The sequence below is a fragment of the Anser anser genome (genome assembly GCF_964211835.1).
Source record: "Anser anser genome assembly, chromosome: 3".
In the NCBI taxonomy this organism is placed as follows: domain Eukaryota; kingdom Metazoa; phylum Chordata; class Aves; order Anseriformes; family Anatidae; genus Anser; species Anser anser.
In genome coordinates, this window is record NC_139722.1 from 90,744,343 (window position 1) to 90,765,206 (window position 20,864).

At 36.6% G+C, this 20,864-nt stretch overlaps 1 protein-coding gene across 1 annotated transcript in view; it reads right to left on the reverse strand.

Annotated features, from left to right (window-relative positions):
* Positions 1 to 238: 238 nt before the first annotated feature.
* The window catches only part of KIF6 (kinesin family member 6), a 173,619-nt gene continuing 152,993 nt past the window's right edge, over positions 239 to 20,864 (reverse strand). The window contains exons 17-22 of the mRNA XM_083828484.1: positions 20,304 to 20,388; positions 19,383 to 19,518; positions 16,342 to 16,436; positions 8,235 to 8,324; positions 6,171 to 6,277; positions 239 to 2,799 (exon numbers count right to left, since the gene is read on the reverse strand). Coding sequence (XP_083684610.1) covers positions 2,783 to 2,799; positions 6,171 to 6,277; positions 8,235 to 8,324; positions 16,342 to 16,436; positions 19,383 to 19,518; positions 20,304 to 20,388 — 530 coding nt within the window. The 3' untranslated portion in view covers positions 239 to 2,782. The remainder of the gene's footprint in view (positions 2,800 to 6,170; positions 6,278 to 8,234; positions 8,325 to 16,341; positions 16,437 to 19,382; positions 19,519 to 20,303; positions 20,389 to 20,864) is intronic.

Genomic DNA, 20,864 nt, shown 5'->3' on the forward strand with positions numbered 1-20,864 from the left:
GTAACTTTGTTAATCTGTGGACAAACAGACTTTCTTGAAGCAATGAATTCTTTCATGAAGAGAAAAGGACAAAAGGACTTGTAGGGGAACCCAGTTGCCTTCTGACAGCTATAAGGCCATCAAGAAGATGGAGCCAGGCTTCTCACAGCGTGGCATAATGGGAGGCAGAGACAATAGCCATTACTTTAAATAAGACAAGTTCAGACTGGACATATGGATTTTTATTTATTTATTTATTTATTTATTTATTTATTTATTTATTTATTTATTTTTGGTGGTGAAATCATTGGAACAGATTGCTTAGAAAGGTTGTGCAGTGTCCATCCTTGGAGGCTTTCAAGTTCAGAATGAACAAAGCCCTCAAGAGATTGGTTTGCTGTCATAGCTGATGATGCTTTCAGCAAGTATGTTTTTTAGCTTGTGATATCCCTTCCAACCTGAATCTTCTTATGGACCTAAAAGATAATCTTTGAAGAGTAGAAGCATTTTTTCAAAAAAAATGTATGCTTTATTTCTTAAGACTATTATGTATGAATCAACAAACTTTTCCTTCCACAGGATACTATGGAAATATTCAAAAGAAGCAAGAAAAGGTTTCTGCATTTGTATTTATTTATATTGTTTTCTATTATTATTTTTTCTATTTTGGATGCATTCTTGCTGAAGCTCTTATTATATATTTATGTGTATAGTCTTAATCTCAGAGCAAAATCAGGCATTGCAATCTCTCCGCAAATCAGGCATGACTTTGCTGATAGTGATTAAATTTCACATTGATTTTACAATATTGTAAAAAAGAAAAACAACCAAACAGAAAAATACAGGTGAGCAAACACCTTAGGTGTGGCAAACTGAGAACAAAAGACTGGATATGTAATAATCAAGAAACAGCAGTGTAACATTGGTCTTACCAGGATAATACTGAGATTGTTCTCTTAACCAGTTACTGAAAGCTCTTGGAAATGCTTCAATGTCAAAATAAATGGGCTATTGTACCAGTAATACTCCTTTGGCCACCTCCAAAAAAATTCACTGTAATGGAGATTTTACTGAAATGAGGAAAAGACAGCTACTTCACCCAGCAATGGTTTGGAACCTCTGGTTGGTTCTTCTTTAGCTTGCTGGGTTAGATGGAGGCAGGATGGTGGTCCTTAATGAAGCTATATAAAAATGAATTCAGTATGTATATAATGGAATGTGTATCTATAATAGAATGACCTCTGAAGAAGAAAAATAAAGACAAACTTCCTGGCAGAATTTGGGCAGTATAATAAAACCTCCAGCAAAGCAGACATATGAAAGGGGGAGATCAAATCCTCAACTCTCTCTTCTTTTCTCAAAGCAACAGTAGATCTGACTTTCATCTCACCTTGTACATCCTACAGGCTGCATAAAGTTTACCAATTTATGTGGTAGTAGTGCTTATTTTTACAGAAAATTGAAATGCAGAAAAAAGTATAACTTCAATATTTCTTTATTGATTTCATCTTAGTTGTTAATTTGATGGATATCTTCTGTAGGTTTGAACACATCAATTCATGATGTACTTCTTAATAACTATAAATTTGCCACCGAATTCAGTGTCAGCAACTTGAGGACATACATCTTTGAGATTGATATGAGACTTCTGCCAGTATACTCTTGTGTTTTTATATGACCAACCTAACCCCTTCCAAATGGGTGACTGTAAGCTTATTGATAGCATGAAAAACAGCAGTTTCAGTCTGAAAGTATGTATATCTCAGAAGAATTGACTCTGTTTTGCGTTGCATTTTTGAACTTGTTTTGGCTTGAAGAGTAAAATAAGTTATTGCGTAACCAGGTATTATGCAATAAAGTAATATTGAGTCAATAGTGAAGTTATGTTGTATACAATATATAAATGAACTTAGATTTTCACATCTCATCTTGTTATGTTTTATTTGTACAATTATTTATTTGTACAATTTATTATGTACAATTATTTGTTCATTTTTGCTATAAGCCCATCAAGTGTCACTGTTTAGTCTGAAATCTGGATATTTTGGGAAGGTTTATATTTTGAATAACAGTGTATTCAAACGGAAGAAAAACATTTTGGAAAATTTAAAATGTAGAATTTATTTCCAATAAAAATGAATGTTCATATTAAAGTACAATATCAGTATTTTAATATCAGTATTTTAATAATCAGATATGAAAATTATTATTTATTGGGGAAAAAATAAAAAGCAGAAAAAGGTCCAAAAGGAATTTTGTAGGATTTTGTAACTACTATTTTTTCAGACATCTCTAGATGCCAACTAGATGTAAGCAACAAAGCTTTATGCAAATCCAGAGACAAAACAAGTCAATTTCACCTGAATTTCTTCTCAAGTTTCCAGTGCACAAAGGAGAAAAATACCAATCCATCAGTAACAATAAAAGTTCCCCAGACTACAGATGTAATGCTCTTATTAGATAATTTTAACTTTTAGAAAGCATTAACACATTAGATAATTTTAGTATTGAGAAAACTAATAATAAATTCCCAATAAATAAACATATTCAGCAAACTCCCGATCAGTTTTAGTTTTGCTTAATTTTAATGCAAGCTGAAGATACTGAGTGCAAATTTTCTGATATCATTCCCTTGAGAAATGGATTTCACTGTCAAATACAAGTCACTCCTATTCACTTTCTTACCAGTTAAATCTGTACATCCAAAGTAGTCATTTGTACCTATTTCTAAACAGAAGAGGAAGGTAAATAATAAAGGTCTTTAACAGATTCTAAAAGGAAATTGTGGACTGCAACAAGAACTTCATTTGTTCCCCAAGCCTGAAAGGAGATAAAGAATACTTTAGATTATATTACAGGATGTGTTATCAGTTTTAAAAAGAACTTCACAAATGCAAAACAAAAGAATGGAAAAATAAGGTATTTTAAAACTTCTAAGTTTTAAACTTTTAAAACTTTTAAGGCAAAAAAAAAACACAAAACAACAACAACAAAAAACATCTACTCTTCTGCATTTTCATTTCTCTACTTCAAGACTGACCAAGGCAAAAAAAATCATATATTTGCAGAGTACTTCTTTCTAAAAAGCTTTCCAATTTTGTTGTTACAATGCTTTACCAATCTCAGCAAGCCCCTGTGAGTGTACCTGCTTTAATTCATCTCTGGTTAGAAAACAAATGGTAACAAACTACAAACTGAGCTAATCTTCCCTGAGACCTCTCATTATCTCCTTTACATTACTGTCACTAAGGATATTGAGCATTCCCATGCTTTCTGTTTATGAAACGTATTTTCCACTCCATTGGCTTCTGCACACATTTATCCTCTTTTATTTATTTCTTTTTTTTCAGCTAATGCAAAGTGGGGCCCTCAGTTTGCTTCTAAGATATTGATATAACTGTTTGTAAGAGTCAGGATCAATAAAGGAAGAGCAAAGGAAAGAGCAATATGTTGACATTTTTTAGACCTAGTGGACTTTGGTTTGGCTGAACTTATGCCTTCTCACTTTGTTTCCTACATGGCACACTGTGTAATAATCATGCAAGGTGTACATACATTTGTGTGTTAATGCAGAAATTCTTATTGAACAACTCAGCTGCAGAGAGCTGGACTAGGAGTCAGCACACAGCTTCTGTACAAAGCTGTCTGACTAAACTCAATGGCTCTGGCACAATTATTTCTTTCCGTTTTATCTTGTAGATGTTTGAGATTTATTGAGGAAAAGTTCTGTTTGAGACCAATAATACTTTATTTTTCTTTTTTTCTCACTGTATTTGCTCTTCTTCTACCCATCCTCCCTACTTATCTGCACTTTACCTATTTTTTATATATATATATATATATATTATAAACAAAACCAAGTCCCCATCCCCACCTCACTGGAAAAAAAAAAAAAAAGAAAAAAAAAGTACGACCCTCAAGTTCTCATTTGCTTTGGATGCAACTATTATTGGAAATTTCTTGTAGCATACAACCCTAAAGAAGTTATTGTGACTCTCTTCTCCTTTTAGTCTAGGAGTCTGGAAACAGGTCAAGGAAGAGTGAAGTGATGACAGACAGAAAGAATAGCCGAGAAGAGGCAGTTAAGCAGTGTTTGAGACAAGCTCAGAACCTTGCTTGAGATGAAGCAAGAAGTCTTGTAGTTAAATACACCCCATGTGAAACTTTTGTCCCTTTAATTTCATGGAAGATCAGAGGAGAAAGTGGTGAGCAGTCTGAAACCTTGGGGACTCTACCCGGTCGTATCCTTTACTCCGTATATTGTGCCAGGCTGTGCACACAGGAAAAGGGAACATGTAGCACTATTAGAGATATGGGAGTAGGGGAGGCAGTCACTTAGACCATTTTCTTATCCCAGTTAGAAAAGCTACCTCAGCACTTCATAAATATCCTCAGGTTTCATCGTGGTGCTGAACAGCAAAGTACTTCCTTAGCGGTCCTGGTCCCTTCATCTTGCTACATCAGAATTAACAAACTTTTTGATCAATGGCTCCTGCTCCATTTTTCAGATCAGGGAAGTCTTCCTTTCAGTCCAGTAAAAGAAGCCTTTAATCTGCCAGGTTGACTCTAAATCCTTCTCAGAACTTGCTGCTGAGCTGTTTCATATCTATGACACATCAGGTCCCCAAGTGTTTATAATATGCAGGTCATATTTATGAATCCTCTTTACTCTTTCCCCCCTGCTTAGTGACTGGTTGCGCCATTCAGCTCTGCACTACCAGGATTGTCAGAATAAGTCAGAACTTCAGAAGAATTTCTGAAATTAAGTCAGAAAATAAGTCAGAACTTCAGAACTTCAGAAGGATTTTTAAAGTGTTGACCCTCCTTTGTTCTGCAAGAATACTATTCATGACCTTCAGGCCAGATAGTTGTCAATGTAGATAATGCCTAGTCCCTTCTGAAACTGATGTATGATGTTAGGTAATAGCCTGTGGCTGAAAAGCAAGCAGGATGGAAAAGGCATTTGAGAGAGATGTTCCTAATATGGTATGATTTAGGAGATAGATGATCACAGGACAAGATGTGCTTGATAGATTACTGTATACAAAATGGATCAGATCTGGACACTCTAAAGGCCTGAAATGTTTGTTGTAAGACACTTATCTCTAACCTATTTCTGGTGAGCTGCCTATAAATTCAACTTAATTTCATTTGCAGAAGAAACTTGACAACAGCTTTTCTAAATAAAGACAAAAGGGAACCCAAAGCCTAAGTGTGTTAAGTGTTTGCTTTGGATGAGTGTAAGGGGGCTGTTTTTTCAGCCACTGTGTGTTTACCTGACAGTTTTACCTGATAAGCAGTGTGATAACAAAACCCCACTTTGTGACAGTGCTAACACCATCTGCCAGGTGCTGATAGCTTACTGAATAATGCTGTCATCAGCGCTCAAGTGCTGATGGAAAGTTATTGCTTCACTAGCCACTATTGCTTTAATCTTCTGTCTAATTGGTTGCTGCAACTAAAAACTATTACTCAAAAAAAAAAAAGAAAAAAAAAGAAAATCACAGATTGCTTTTCTTTATAATAATGAATTTCTTTCAGGCTACCTTGCAGCACCACTATTGTGTATTTAGTGCTTTCTGCTTCCTGCCAATTTTACTAATCATACTGTAGAGTGAGCTAACTTTATTGCCTGCCTATGATTTCTCTTAGTAACTGATTTGGTGACAAATATCCATAGAAAGTTTTACTAGACCTTGATATAATGAAATATCCTTTAATAATATACTCTGTTAGACACAGCGGGCTAGTCTGCTTGATGAAGTAGGGTGCAATGAAATCATTTGCATAATCTTTATTTGTTGTTAATTATTACAGCTAAATTAGTACCAGCTGAAAACCAGGCCAGATAGTAAACAAAGATTTGGAGGTATTTAAATTACTGAGAAACCACATTCAAGTGCATTTTCAAGTGTAAATAAATACACCGTGCTGGCAGCACAGACACGCATGATGGTGGTTGGTTAAAACAGGCAGCCTTCATAGTTTTAGGTTGCAGCATTGAGCTACTAAAATAAATACATGTGAAGAACCTCAAGGGTTTAGAATGGCTGAGGATGTAATGTAATATAACTTAAGCCAGAATCAGTTCTCACTTGTGTCAGTGTAAATGTGGACTAAAGCTATTTTGGCTTTAAAATGCTCTACTGGAGATTTTTGTTTGGCCTCCTATTTGTTTTGGCAGGATTTACCTTTCTTTTGCAGGATGTTCTGTCTTGCTTTAATAAAAGCTAGGATGTCAGCATCAGTCTGGCTGTCTCCAGTTAGAGGAATAGGTGTATTTGAACTTGGTGAGGTCCTGAAATGAGAAAGAGTATTTGTGGTTTTAACTGAGTAAGGTTATTTTTCTGTTGCTTTATCTCTCTTCTTCAACATGGAGGACTTTGTTTTCCAACTAGAGATGTATAGATGTTAGAGAGGGCATGGTTCAAAGTAAAATCAAGCTCAGGACACCTAAATGCTCTTATGTAGGCTCCTAAGATCAATTAATAGCTTTTTAATTTGCTAGGGCTACATGCTGATTGGTTATAAAACATCTCACAAAGGATTAAAAATATTTTACTGCTGAGTCAAAGACTTACCACCAAGTGGAAAGGCCTTGCATAGTGAGTTTACCAAAGAAATGATACAACATGCCATATGTTTGTTTGTTTCAGGAAAAAAGGCAGCTATTTATTTGAACAGATAATTAGTATCTTTGCCTACTGTAAGGGAATTAAGGTTTCATCCATACATGGCAGTAAACAAGCACATGATATTCACGACATTTGCTGACAGAGGCAACTTCTTTGTGCTGTTAAGTCTCTGGCCCGGACCAAGCCCTTGTATCTATGCAGTTAAATCACTGACTTACATCTGCTTTTGGATAGACCCTCTGGTGGTATAAGATGATGTAGTACAAAGAAGCTATTTTAATCAGCTAAGAATTTGGCCTGGTGTCTTTAGCCTTGTGTAAACATCAATGTTAGAATCAGAAATATAGTGATAAAAACTACAATGTGAAAGCACAAGTGGAATTAAAGGGAGAAAAAATATTTTCACATACCCCACCTTTCTAATTATAGTTACTTCTGATGTTTCTTACTGTCTATTGCAGTAAAAAGTAATTGTGCCTAGCACAAAACAGAAGTCTGACATCCTTGTCTTTGTGCTACTAATTAAGTCCTCAGTCACTGAATTTGTGAACCAAAACAGAAAAAAATGCAGAAATAACAAATGATCTCAATAAAATATCTCTGATGTAATGTACAAGGAGAACTCAAAATACCAGCAAAGGAGCAATAATACATAAATAAAAAATATACAATGTATTTGAGAAAATGCTGTCTAAATTCCATTTTAACTTCCTTTCTTCTGTTTTTTTATAAGCATAAATGCAATTTTAAAATGCTATATTTGGGGGGATGAACTCTTCCATATTTTTTGGTGTTTTGGAAAATGAATGAAAAAAAACAACACCTTGTTGTTTGTTCTTACTTCTGCAGTTGGAAAAATAGTAACTTATCCATATTTTCCTAAGGGCATTAATAGACCTGTTGAGCACAATGAGAATGTAACTTCTGGAAGTATACTGATTTGGTATGATGTTTTGGTGGGAGAAAAGAACATGGAAATGAGCACGTTAGAAAAAAACTAAGAGCTGTCAAAGAAAAAAAAAAGGGAGAGAGAGTAGTTTCCACTTAACTGCTAAGCTAATTTTCACAAAGCGGTATGTCTTTTGAAAAAAACATGATGTTATTTTTGCTGAGCCTGACACACCCAGGCTGCTGCTATAATTTTATTATACTAGAATAATTTGTAGGAGGGAAACTCAAAATATTTTAAGGATACACAGGAAAACTTATCTAAAATTTTACAAAAATTTCAAAAGGACAAAATCATGAGAATGAAAATTTTCTACACAGACATTGCATTCCGTGATAGTTATATACTCTGATCTCTCTTTCTTTCAACTGTTTATATTTACTCTTTCAGTCTCTTTCTCTTGCAGGAGAAGAAACAGTCATGAGGATTCATGATCTCATGGGGGTGAATACCTCAGGCCAAAAAGAACCCATTTCTTTCCTATTGATAATGCACCTATGTGTGTAAAGCTATGGGACAGCTTGTGTTGTTTTGGAAGTTGGAGGAAAACCTGCTATTTCCACCTTTTTGTGTGTGTGTGGTTTAAAGAGACTGTTTTTACAGAGAGTGATAGAGGCTTATCCAGGTGTTGTATTACTGGTTTGCATTTTCCTCTGAATAACCTTTCTTACCTTGTTTTTGAAGTTGAGTTATTAAAATTACTTGAATTGTTTTTCCCAGATGTCTCTTCATTAAAGCTGGCTCTTGTGGTCTCTGAAAAGCTGGAATGGGAGCAGAAATGAAAGGTAGAATATAATCCTTGTAGAGGGAATGTTAGTACATGCTAAGTAACCACAAAGAAAAGTGTTTTTCAAGCTTTTTTTTTTTTTTGCCTATATTTTTTGTCTATATAAAACTCTTGTTTACTGGAAGAAAGAGTGCTTTCATTTGAAGCCATGTGACGATTAGGTTTATGTAGGGAATGTGACTACTAAGGAATGACACATAAACTCATAAAGATTATGCTTTTAGTATTTGCTTTCTAAGCAGGGCTTGTAAAGCACTTTGATGTGCCTGATGGAGATACAGTTTGTAGAGGTATATTTAGTTCTCAAACTTACTATTAGCCAAGTGAGGCCTTAGCTCATTTTCCATTCTTTCTTTACTCAAGCAAAACTATTACTGAAATTGGTGGGAGACTGAATAAAAACTCAGTGAGGACTTGTTGATGATAGCCAAATATATTGCAAACGGCTGTTGTGCATTTCTGTCCCTGCAGATACCATTATCAAGGAATCTCTCAACTAGGAAGGAAGATTTCTGCCGTGGGATATCAGGGACACTCTCTCTCCGGGTGTTTGTGAACACTGCTGTATCTGGTGACAACCCTATGAGAGTAGAAACGGAATTACTCAGTTTTAGGATTTTTCCAGTAGATGGCAGGATTGTCAAGTTCTTGCTTTTCAAATTCTGCAGTAGTTTGTTCATTGTTGGCGGATGAATTGATATTTCTGGCACAGAACTTGAAAAAGGAAAGAAATTTATTACTAAAATTTTACTGTATTACACTGTGCCAGGTTCACTTTTGCAGAAGATATTGTGCCCAAGAGTATAAGTCATTTTCAAATGAACAGCTTTAGGTTTAGTGAATGTTTCTCTTTAACTCCTCAAGTCCCATACCATTCACACCTGCCTAAGTGGATTAAATAACATCAAGACTCAGTCTAATTCAAGTAAAGAAATATCATATTTAATGTTAATAACATTCCAGACTTTATTATGTGTACATATTACAAGAGCTAGGAAGGATGTGTGATGTTACTACCTACTATGCGGTTTAACAATATCTGGGAACTCCAGATTGTAGTTCTGCTTTAGGATTTCCTGATTTTTTTTTTTCCACTGATTTGGCAGTTCTTACAAATGAAGTGATCTAGGGCCTTAAATTCCATTTTCTATAAGGGCTCTGTGTCTGTGCCCTTAGATACCTACGTATGATGGTTTAATAAATCTTAACACATCATCTTTGTCAGGGAGTGTAGTGTTAGGACAAGGAGTAATGGCTTTAAGCTGAAAGAGGGTAGGTTTAGATTAGATATAAGGAGGAAATTCTTTACTCTGAGGGAGGTGAGGCACTGGGACAGGTTGCTCACAGAAGCCATGGATGTCTCATCCCTGGAAGTGTTCAAGACCAAGTTGGATTGGGCCAAGTTGTCCCTGCCCATGGTAGAAAAGTTGGAAGCAGATGATCTTTAAGTTCCCTTCCAACCCAAACCATTCTGTGATTCTATGATCTGACCCACGGCAACCATCCATGATTGTGTTCTTTGCCTGCAACAAATGTAATGTGTAATGTGACTTAGCGTGATTCTTTTTCATTGCCATAAGCTTCTTTGCTTTTTATTTGCCATGAACTGAATGTGTAAGTTTATAAATACCGTGATACATCAGCTGATGTAAGTAATTTTTATGCTGCGGTAATTTATATGTCTGAACTCATGTCTCATTCATTGAATTCATTGAGTTTCAATGAAAATTCTTCTCCAAAATTGTTAAATCACTTTTTTAAAATGGTAATATTAAAAAAAAAAAAAGACACTAGAAGTCTGACAAGGTTTAACCTCTAAGGATCTCACTTTCTTTCAGCTGGACTCCTTGACCCAGGACAATATACCAAAACTTGCCTTAAAGAGCTCTGGGAGAACAAGGCACCCAAGGAAGCTGATATTTAAAAATTAAACTAAATATATATATATATATATATATATATAAAATTTGATTGATTGAGGTGATGCCCTGAACCAGGAAATTAATATTACTGTGTTCAGAGATGGTCCTGCTATTCTGTCTAGGGAGTGGTTACAGCCAGACATTTGTCTGTGGGATCCAAACTCTTATCCTGCAAGTTAAGGAAGCTTTTTAATGACTTGAGATGTTGCTTCCATGTAAGAGGTTAATTATAAGAGTACTAATCTAACAAATGAGTCTTTTAGCTCGGCAGAACTCAAAGCCTTTTTTACATATCATAGTGATTGCTCTAAGCCTTAGGTTAGAGGGATGGTCTGTATGGGGATAATCTGCACCCTTCATTCTGAAGCTGTGACAATTTTTCCATGGCATTGCAAGATAGGTTGAATAAAAAGGGGATGAAAGAGCGTAATTTCCTTGTGCAGTAGTTTGTATGCTCAGATTCAGTAACATTTAGGGTGTGCAACTTCCTCCTAAACTCTTTTCAGAAGCCAGTACTCTCCTCTTTAATCTGAGTATTAGATGCTTTTCCAGTGATGAGAAAAGGGGAAATTTTGCTAATACTGCTCCAAATTGAATGGAAATCCATTATGACAGATTTGGGTGGGGGCAATGCGTTAAGCCTGAAGGACTGGGCATCACGGGAGTCTTAGGTGTTGATGTCTTTGCATGAAAACTACTTTTCTAGCTGCTAAATCTGAGAAAATTTTGCATTGGCAAAGAGGTGAAACTGAAGGTGTTAAGGAAAACTGAAAGTAAGAAGTGTTTGGTGACTCAATTTTCAAATGCAGTCAGCACTTCTTGAGTCTGGGTGCTTGACAAAGCCAGAGAAAACCATAGGTGACCTAATTTACTGTGATGATAGTCCTTCAAGCAAGAGGTCGGTGTAGAGATCTCTAGAGGTGTCTTCCAACTAACATTTCTGTAATGTGTAACTTGGCACTCCTGACTCACAGTTTTGGATTTAGATGGACATATGAGCTGTAGAAATGCAGTCTCTATATCTGGCTCCTAAGCTCTAACATTATTCAGGTTCTTTTGACAATGTATAATTCCATTTTTCATTCTGAATCTTTTTTTTTTTTTCTTGAGCCGAATTCAAGCTGTCTCAAATCCCTGTTTCCGTACTGTTTCAGTAAATTTCATGCTTTTTCTGGAGATTACAGATAGTTGACAGATTTCTCGATTTTTTTTTTTTTTTTAAAATCTTAGTAGATGAAGTTTCACCCAGTGGGTGACTTGCTTTTCCTGTTTGGGTCATCTGTTGGGAAGGCATATGTCTGGGTTGGGCATGGGGCAGCAGCTGGAGAGATGTACACAGTGCTGCTGTAGTGTCTCCCTTGCTGTGGGATCCCAAGGGCCAGAGGCAGCTGTCCTCTGAGCTGATCAACTCCATCTAGCACTCAGGGTGGAGAAGCTGGAAAGATGATGTGTGTCATTGTATGAATGCTTGATTTGCCAGTGCAGCACTGAATAAAATGGAGAATGAGTGTTAACTTCAAAGATATGCAACCTCTGCATTGTTAAAAACAAATCAGCTGCAGTTCTCCAGTCATCTGAGCCTTGGAAGTGAAGGGAACAGATGTTCTGTTTAAAGGCAGACAAAATATATTTAGCAAGATTAAAGATGCTTAAAATCGGAGCATTTCTGTATTCGGTTACAAAATCAAATTTGGCTTCACTTGGAAATTCTTAGATAAATTGTTTGAGTTAAATTGTTACCAACATTTGAAAACCTTTGAAATGTCATTAATCAAACATGTTATTCCCACATTATATTTTATCATCATGTAACACTGCAGAAAATTGGCAGGAATGAAAAACAAACAAGATAGAAAATGCTGCAAAAAGTGCAAATGTTTCAATTTTTTTCACACAGCACTAATATAGGGAGTAAATTTTGCAATCCTAAAGTATTGTTCAGGACAATAATACTAAAACAACTGGTGGTAGAAGTCACCAAAGAATGTGAAGTGTTGTCTGAAAATATCTTCATGTCACTCTGGGGTTTGCTGGAACAGGACAAGTGAGATCAAGTAAAAGGGAATGACTGAGGTTAGAATATCAGTGAATTGAAAAGGAATGGATTCCTTCCGAGAGAAGAAAACAATCCAAAATTTTTAGATTTGAGTAAGTATCCAACATTTGCTTGATTGAAGGGAAGTACAAGAACAGTTCAACACTAGTGAAATTAAACATTCAGCAAGAGAAGTAACTTGAACAGAAAAGGTTCTGATAAACTTCTTAAATGAAAGACAACATGTTAGAGGAATGTGCAAGGATGAACAAAGACTTTTTGCAGACTTGACAGGAAGCCACTGAGAGACATAAACATATATACAGTGTGAGTTGCAGTTAATACCACAGCTTTATGGTAGAGATGGTAGAGAGAACATGGACAAGTAGGGTATATTTGGAATGGGTTGCCCAGGGAGGTGGCGGAAAGGAAAGGTTGGACCTAGTGCTTACGGACATGGTTTAGTGGGTGATATTGGTGGTAGGGGTATAGTTGGACCAGATGATCTTGGAAGTCTTTTCCAACCTTAATGATTCTATAATTCTATTCTTTTTCAAGTTCGAAGGTGTTCCTTTTGGATAAAATTCTTGATTATTTTATTCCTCTTCATTTCTCTTTGTCCTGTGACCCTGGGATTGCTGGTTAGACACTTTTCTATGTGGAATATAAAGATGGGTCATTCTTTCTGTACTTTGCACAGTTGTTCTCCTTTTTAAGTAATATTTTCAGAAAAGATGAGATTTAATATTTCTACAAGCTTCATATGAAGTATATGCAAAGATAAATATAATCTGGAAACCTGTTGAATCTATTCAACAGGTTAATGAACATGAGCCTATTAGCTTCTATACATATATACAAACTATTGGTTTCAGCTATTTTATGTATATCAGATTTAGTAACAGGATTAACCTGTTCAATAAATGTCCTTTCTTATGCAGACATGTTTTTTCTCATCCCAAAACCCACTGATGTCACCCTACTCACTACTTCAGAACTGTGGTCACTGAAATCAGTGAGGTTTTTCTTCTTACTCTAGTGGGAGTAGGATCAATCCAACGGTTTTCAAAGCTTACCAAGGCAGAAATGCTGTTTAACTCCTTTATAACAAACTCATTTTGACACTTAACAATTCAGCCCCCCCCCCCCACCCCCTTTTTCTTTTTCTCAAATGAAAAAGAGACAAGTTTGGGCATGGATTGAATGCCTTTTATATGTGTGTATCCTTCTTAAGCCTCACAAGGATTACTAGCTTCCCCTCTCTGTTATTTTAGTTATAAATTGATTTAATATAAAATATAATTTGAGGCTATCTCATTCCCTTCCCAAGGCTTAATAACATAACCAAGGTGTGCCATACAATAACAATCCATAAGAATTAGGCACTAGAAGGTGATCAAAAGATTTTGTTCAAACAGACATAAATCTCAAGAAAGATTATGACATATACTTGTATCCTTGATGTGCTGAAATAGAAAATTTATTACTTCTAATCCTAAAGTCTGTATTTATATCCATTCACACTAAGAAGTATGTCTGAGTAGTTTTACTGCATACTTATTCTGTCAACAGCAATCCTAGATTTCTGACGTGCAGCCCAGTTTTAGATCTTGTATCTATTGAACACACCTGTGAACTAAATTCCTTCTTGGAAATAGGTTTTATTTACACATTATATTGTATATAATTTATGTTGGTCTCTGCTTTTGTGATCAGTTATTCTGCTAGGTGAAGATAGCAATATCATTTCAGAAAGAGACTGTTGATTTAAGGTGAATTAGAAACAAAGAGCCATTTGTGTCTTGGGACTATGTAACAGAGAGGAGAAATTGTAGCCTAGACTCATCCTACATAATCATGGGAGCTGGTAAGTAAAGTTCCTGTGTCGACTGGGGTCAAAGAAATCCTTGGAAAATAAATATTTTACTGTTTTATACTCTTAGAGCCCATGAAATTGGAAACTGCTACTCTAAAATGTTATTGCCTCAAGTAGGGGGAAAAGTAAAATTTCATGCACAGTAGGATGTTAAGCCTGCAGCTCTGCCTCACAAAAAGCAGAAATAGTACTTCTAATTCCATATACATCATAATTGGAAATGTACCTGTGTAAAATATGTTTAAACAAACAAAATAAGATTGGTTCTCTGGAACTGTAAGAAGGAAAGATCAGTTAGCTTTGAAGGATCATTGCAAGAATGCTGATAGAAATGGTATTAGATACGGGAAAACAAAACTATATACTTCCTGACTCTTTCTACAATTTCAGTTCAAGAAGATGAATGCTCTGGGTCTGTGATACCTATGTAAGGACCAGTCAGCCAGTATCACTGAACACATCCATTACTTAAACACAGAAAAACTGTTTAAAGAACATGAGAGTTTTTCTAAGAGACCATGTGGGACACTACAGGACTCTGAAATAAGCTCGGCAGTTTAAAGGCACGAGACATTTTCCCCTGTTCTATTCCAAATACCAGATAACCTTTTCTGAGATCTGTCCCCCAGTAATAAACACAAACGATCAAGGCATTTGAAGGAAAAGTTTAAAATAAAAATATACAGGAACCAATTATGCAATTTTGCTTCTGAGATGGAGCGAGGATGTTGGAAGAAGAAAGCACCACTCATGGAGGGCAGTCTCCCATCGCACTGAAAAGCTCCTGAGGCATTATCATATGCTCTTTTTGATTCTAGCTTAAACTGCAGAAGATATCACTGACCTGAGCAATGCAGTAGTACACCAATGAGAAGTTGTTGTTCCCAAGAACAACAAGGCAAAGAGGTTGTGCAAGAAGTCCTTAGTTTAATTCAGTATGAAGTTAAAGAGTTCAAATGACAGTCATGGATTGTTTGAGCTAACTTGGCTGGCTTTGTGCTGAGCTAGACTAAAAATGCTTTCACATTCTGTTCCATCAGCTTTGCTGTGGGACTAGTAACCTTCAGCCTAAAACCAGAAATGAACAGCTCAAATTTGGTCTTAAACCATGTCATGCAAAGCAAATAGCATCTAAATCTTTAGAGAACACAGAATAAGAATTGAAGCAAAGTCAAAAAAACTAGAGTTGGTTTTCATCAGCTTGAGACATTTGAAAATGCCTTCTTAGACATCCTTAGAGGATTATTTGTTTCATTCTCTCTCTGCACTGATTATGGGGAAATTACTGTAGATATACAGGAGTTTACAATAAAAATTAAAATGTATTTTAGTTTTAGGCAAATCAAAAAGTATTCATTATTTAATGGCATGTAGGATATATTATGTTTGCTGCAAAGCAGGAAATATCATTTGAGTATTGTTATAAAAATATAGGTAAAGCTACACGTCAGAGAAAGATAAACAATATAATGAGAAGGAGGGAGAGAGAGGCAGAAAGTGAAAAGGAAGGAGATTGTCCATGAGCATAGAAACCTGCATAGTCTGGTATGCATTTTCTCATACTCTGCCTTGCTTGAAGGCTATGAAGGATCTGTTACTGCAAATTTAAATTAGATATTTTGAAATCCAAAGTGATCAATGATGAAACAACTGACATAATTACATTTTTGTACTGCAGAGGACGCACTAGTGTTTTACAATATCACATGCAATATCATTGTGGAACAATATGCTGCATAAGTGTAGCACCAGGACATCTTTTTAAGAACAAATCTAGGCTATATATAAAGTCTATTAATTAATTAATTTTGATTTGCAGGCTCCTGTATACCTTTCAAAGGACATATAGCCTCCTTGTGCAGCAAAACTGACTAATAACAGTCTTTATTTTCCTAGTAATCTGTCATGGGATCCTTGGTGATAGGTTTCCAGGGTCCCAAGACCAACAACTCAAAAGGACTCAGTTACAATAAGCTACCTTAAATATGACTGCAAAACAACTGAATGATAAAAATTCATTTTCTACACAGTCATTTTTCTTGTAACTGGAAATATAATTTCTGAGTGTGATATTTGCAAAGCATTCTGGTGTACTGCAGTTCTAGTAAAACTACATTTTCTTACAAGTAAGCAAGGAAGAGAAAAATGACCAATTTACCTGTTAGTTGGTAGAGACTGTGAAGATTTGATAAACTGAGGATAAACTGTTGTGCTATTCGGTGAGCTGACCAACTCTGTTTTTCCCTGATGGACCTAGATTGAAAAATAAAATTATGTAGGATAGGATTATTTTAGAGCACTTAATATTGGACTACAGGTCTCAGCAATACCAAGGCAGGTCAATGACTCATTCAAAAAACACAGTCTGAATCACATAGTATTTTCTTCGCTTGAGCAAACACTTCTGAACAAAGAGAAAAGTGTTTAGGATTGGTTCAAGTATTTTTAAGCTCAAGTTACAGGTTTTTAATATGTAACAGCACATGCTCTCTGATTTGAGTTTCTTAGCGAGCTCAGATATATAGACAGGTCAAGATCCAAGATATCACAGATTCACAGATTTCTCTAGGTTGGAAGAGACCTCAAGATCATCGAGTCCAACCTCCGACCTAACACTAAGTACTCCACTAAACCATATCCCTAAGCTCTACATCTAAACGTCTTTTAAAGACCTCCAGGGATGGTGACTCCACCACCTCCCTGGGCAGCCCGTTCCAATGCTTAATAACCCGTTCGGTAAAGAAGTACTTCCTAACATCCAACCTAAAACTCCCCTGTCGCAACTTTAGCCCATTCCCCCTCGTCCTGTCACTAGGCACGTGGGAGAATAGACCAACCCCCACCTCTCTACAGCCTCCTTTCAGGTAACTGTAGAGAGCGATGAGGTCGCCCCTGAGCCTCCTCTTCTCCAGGCTGAACAAGCCCAGCTCCCTCAGCCGCTCCTCGTAAGACTTGTTCTCCAGACCCCTCACAAGCTTGGTCGCCCTTCTCTGGACTCGCTCGAGCACGTCCATGTCCTTCCTGTAGCGAGGGGCCCAAAACTGAACACAGTACTCGAGGTGCGGCCTCACCAGAGCCGAGTACAGGGGCACAATCACTTCCCTCGACCTGCTGGCCACACTGCTTCTTATACAGGCCAGGATGCCGTTGGCCTTCTTGGCCACCTGAGCACACTGCTGGCTCATATTCAGCCGACTATCCACCAATACTCCCAGGTCCTTCTCGGCCAGGCAGCTTTCCAGCCACTCATCTCCCAGCCTGTAGCTCTGCTTGGGGTTGTTGCAGCCCAGGTGCAGGACCCAGCACTTGGCCTTGTTGAACTTCATGCAGTTGACCTCAGCCCATCGCTCCAGCCTATCCAGATCCTCCTGCAGAGCCTTCCTGCCCTCGAGCAGATCGACACACGCACTTAGCTTGGTGTCATCTGCAAACTTACTGAGGGTGCACTGGACGCCCTCATCCAGATCATCAATAAAGATATTAAAGAGGACCGGCCCCAGTACCGAGCCCTGGGGGACTCCACTAGTGACCGGCCTCCAACCAGATTTGACTCCATTCACCACAACTCTCTGGGCCCGGCCATCCAGCCAGTTTCTAACCCAGCGAAGCGTACGCCAGTCCAAGCCCCGAGCAGCCAGTTTCTTGAGGAGAATGTTGTGGGGAATGGTGTCAAAAGCCTTACTGAGGTCAACGTAGACCACGTCCACAGCCTTTCCCTCATCCACCAAGCGCGTCACTTGGTCATAGAAGGAGATCAGGTTCGTCAAGCAGGACCTGCCTTTCATAAACCCATGCTGACTGGGCCTGATCGCCTGCTTGCCCTGCAAGAGCCGCGTGATGACCCTCAAGATAATCTGCTCCATGAGCTTCCCCGGCACTGAGGTCAAACTGACAGGCCTAATATCAATCCCATTTTTTTTCCCCAGTTTTTAATCTTCTACTGGTAAATCATGAGAAGCTAAATCCTGGACCTCCCCTGTTAGAGGACAGTGGACATTGTGTTCCAGTGGATTCAAGATTATTACTTTCAGTGATTTTCAAAATCTAAATTTTTAGACAGGAGGGTCACTGAAATATTCTCTTTGCCACTAATACGGTTGGGGATTTAAATTTGAAAAGTACTTTGTAATATTAGCTTGAATTTAAGCTAGTTTGATGGTGCTTTATGGATAACTAAGTTCCTCATGTTAAGTCTGGTATTTATTTTAGACTATTTTCTTAAAAGTAGTTTAAATTTTTTACTCAATGAAATTAAATAAAATACTGACTAAACACTTATTTGTTTATAACAACTTTTCACCCAGGAGTAAATATTTTCTTCCAGTTAATAATGTGATATGGATGGATTGCACTTAACAGTCTTTTTCATTAGGCTGATGTGCATCTCATGGCAATGCTGTCCTGTGAGATGCCATGTCACTGCTTCGAAGTCATTAGAAAAAGTGTCTGAAGGGAAGCTCTTAAGAAAGTTATGTTGTTTCGGTTCTTCCCCCTCCAGACCCTCTGTACTGTCCCCTGTGTTTGTGAAACTGTGTTGCTGTCTCACTGTGTTATGAACTTCACATACACTACATCTCTTACAGAAGTGATTAAATTAGATCACAGTTTCTGCTAGGTTCTTAAACAGGCAATCGTGGTCATGGTGGGGCTCAGTTAGATGGCAAGAGCACACATGCTCTGCGCTGACAGTTGGTGATCTGGGAACTTAAAGCTGAAAGATTACAAGAGACTGAAATATTGCTTAAAAAAAAAGAAAAAAAAGATTATATTTGTTGGGTTTTGTCCATATTACAACTATGACTGCCATTTTCTAATATACATGTCATAAACCTGATGAAATCATAGTTTTGCTAGGATTGAGAAGGTTCTATTTTCCAATCTCTTCTATTCATGTTATGTTCCTTCATAGTCTTTGGCATTTTTGGGACCATTCTTGGCTTTTATTCAAGTTGTTTGGGAGGATGTCAGAACAGAAAATAGAACAGAAAGCGAGGGTTTTGCTTTGTTTGTGTGAACTTCATACAGGCATAATTCACATTAGCTTTGTCTGGTTTACATTGGAATGAGTAGAGGTGAATCAGGCCCCAAATCTCATCCTTCATACTGCTTTCTATCTAGTCAATTAAGTATTTCTTTAAGAAATGATTGAAGATGTCACATTTATGTGAAAATAGAAGAAATACAAAAGTGACTTTATACCTGTAGATTTGCCGCCTCTTCAGACCACCAGACTTCAAAGTCTTTTTGCAGCTTCACCTTTGCTTTTTCCATGAGAAGTTGTAGGTGCTCAATCTCTACCTTCAGCCCTTTCAAGCGATTGTACATTGTTTTATAACTAATTTAAGAAGAAGAAAGGTTATTGAAGATTTTCCAACACATCTCATATTTTATGACAGCTTCACTAGACAGTAGGTACAAGAAATTTATCCAGAAAAAAATTATTTCATTGAAAAAAATTACTGAAGTTCTAGTGTGACCAAAATTGATCAACAATTAAATACAGGTTCAAATATGTCAAGCTATGCCTTGATTCCCCGTCCAAACAGAAACTAATATGTAGTCAAAGATTTGCTGTAGTATGAAACAGCCAGAAGCTTCCTCATAGGTCACACCTAACATAAATGATAGCAAATTACTTAGAACTGATATCCTTGCATCTATTTTCCTTTTATCCTCTTAGCTACAGCTACATTAAAACAAACAGAAGGATTGGTTGACTAATTCATATTCTGTATATTATTTACACTTACTTAGTCCTGTATAGACAAAAGGTTTTCCTTGGGTCAAGGAAGGCGAGACATTCATGAATCTACAAAGATGTTTCATAGTACATTTGGATTCAAAGAACAAAGTTTTAATACTAATCCTCAAGAGGGACATAAAGTCATTTTATTAATTTTTGACCTTTAGCCCTATCATAAAGGTTTTCCATTCGCTTACTGTGGCATCTTACAGACAAACCAACAGAATATACATAAATTTAAAAGCTACCTGTGCACCACAAAGCTAACATTTTTTAATATGTCAGAGAAAACCTTGAGGTTAACTGTATGTATAAAACTGTAATATAATATCAGTATACTTTATCTTCTGAAGGATGATTTGAGGCAAAAGTAATACCTTTTTTTCTCTTCCTCAATTTGGGTTCGAAGTTTCTCTTCCACTGGGTCAAGCGTATTTAGATCTTCAGAAGGATTAGACACAGCTAGAGAAGAAATGACCAGAGCAATGAGCATTTGATTTCTAAAGAAACAACTTCAAATTAGAATACAAGCTGGTTTTAAGAGGTAGGTAATGAAATAGAGGTCTATAGCAGTTTTTCTCTTCTGGAAGTGTTTTTTCAAATTCTTTGTTTAGGCCTTACTTAATTTAAGAAAGACTCGATAACTTTAGTGATTTACATTGTTTTGATTTTTTTGAATATTTATTTTAGGTATGAATAAAAATGATTTTGCCAGTCCATTTAAAAAGTTTGGCTTTGACATAAAACCCTAAATGAATGCATTTAACCTGATAGTTATGCAGACAAGTAGGAAGATTCAGCAGTAGCTGTGCTAGTGCCTGGAAACAGAGAAACATAAAGAAAAGACAAACACTGGAGATGTAACTTTGGTAAACAATAAATGAAGTAATTTTGATAAGCAATAAATTCAGACAATTTATGTGAAAAAGAAAAATAGC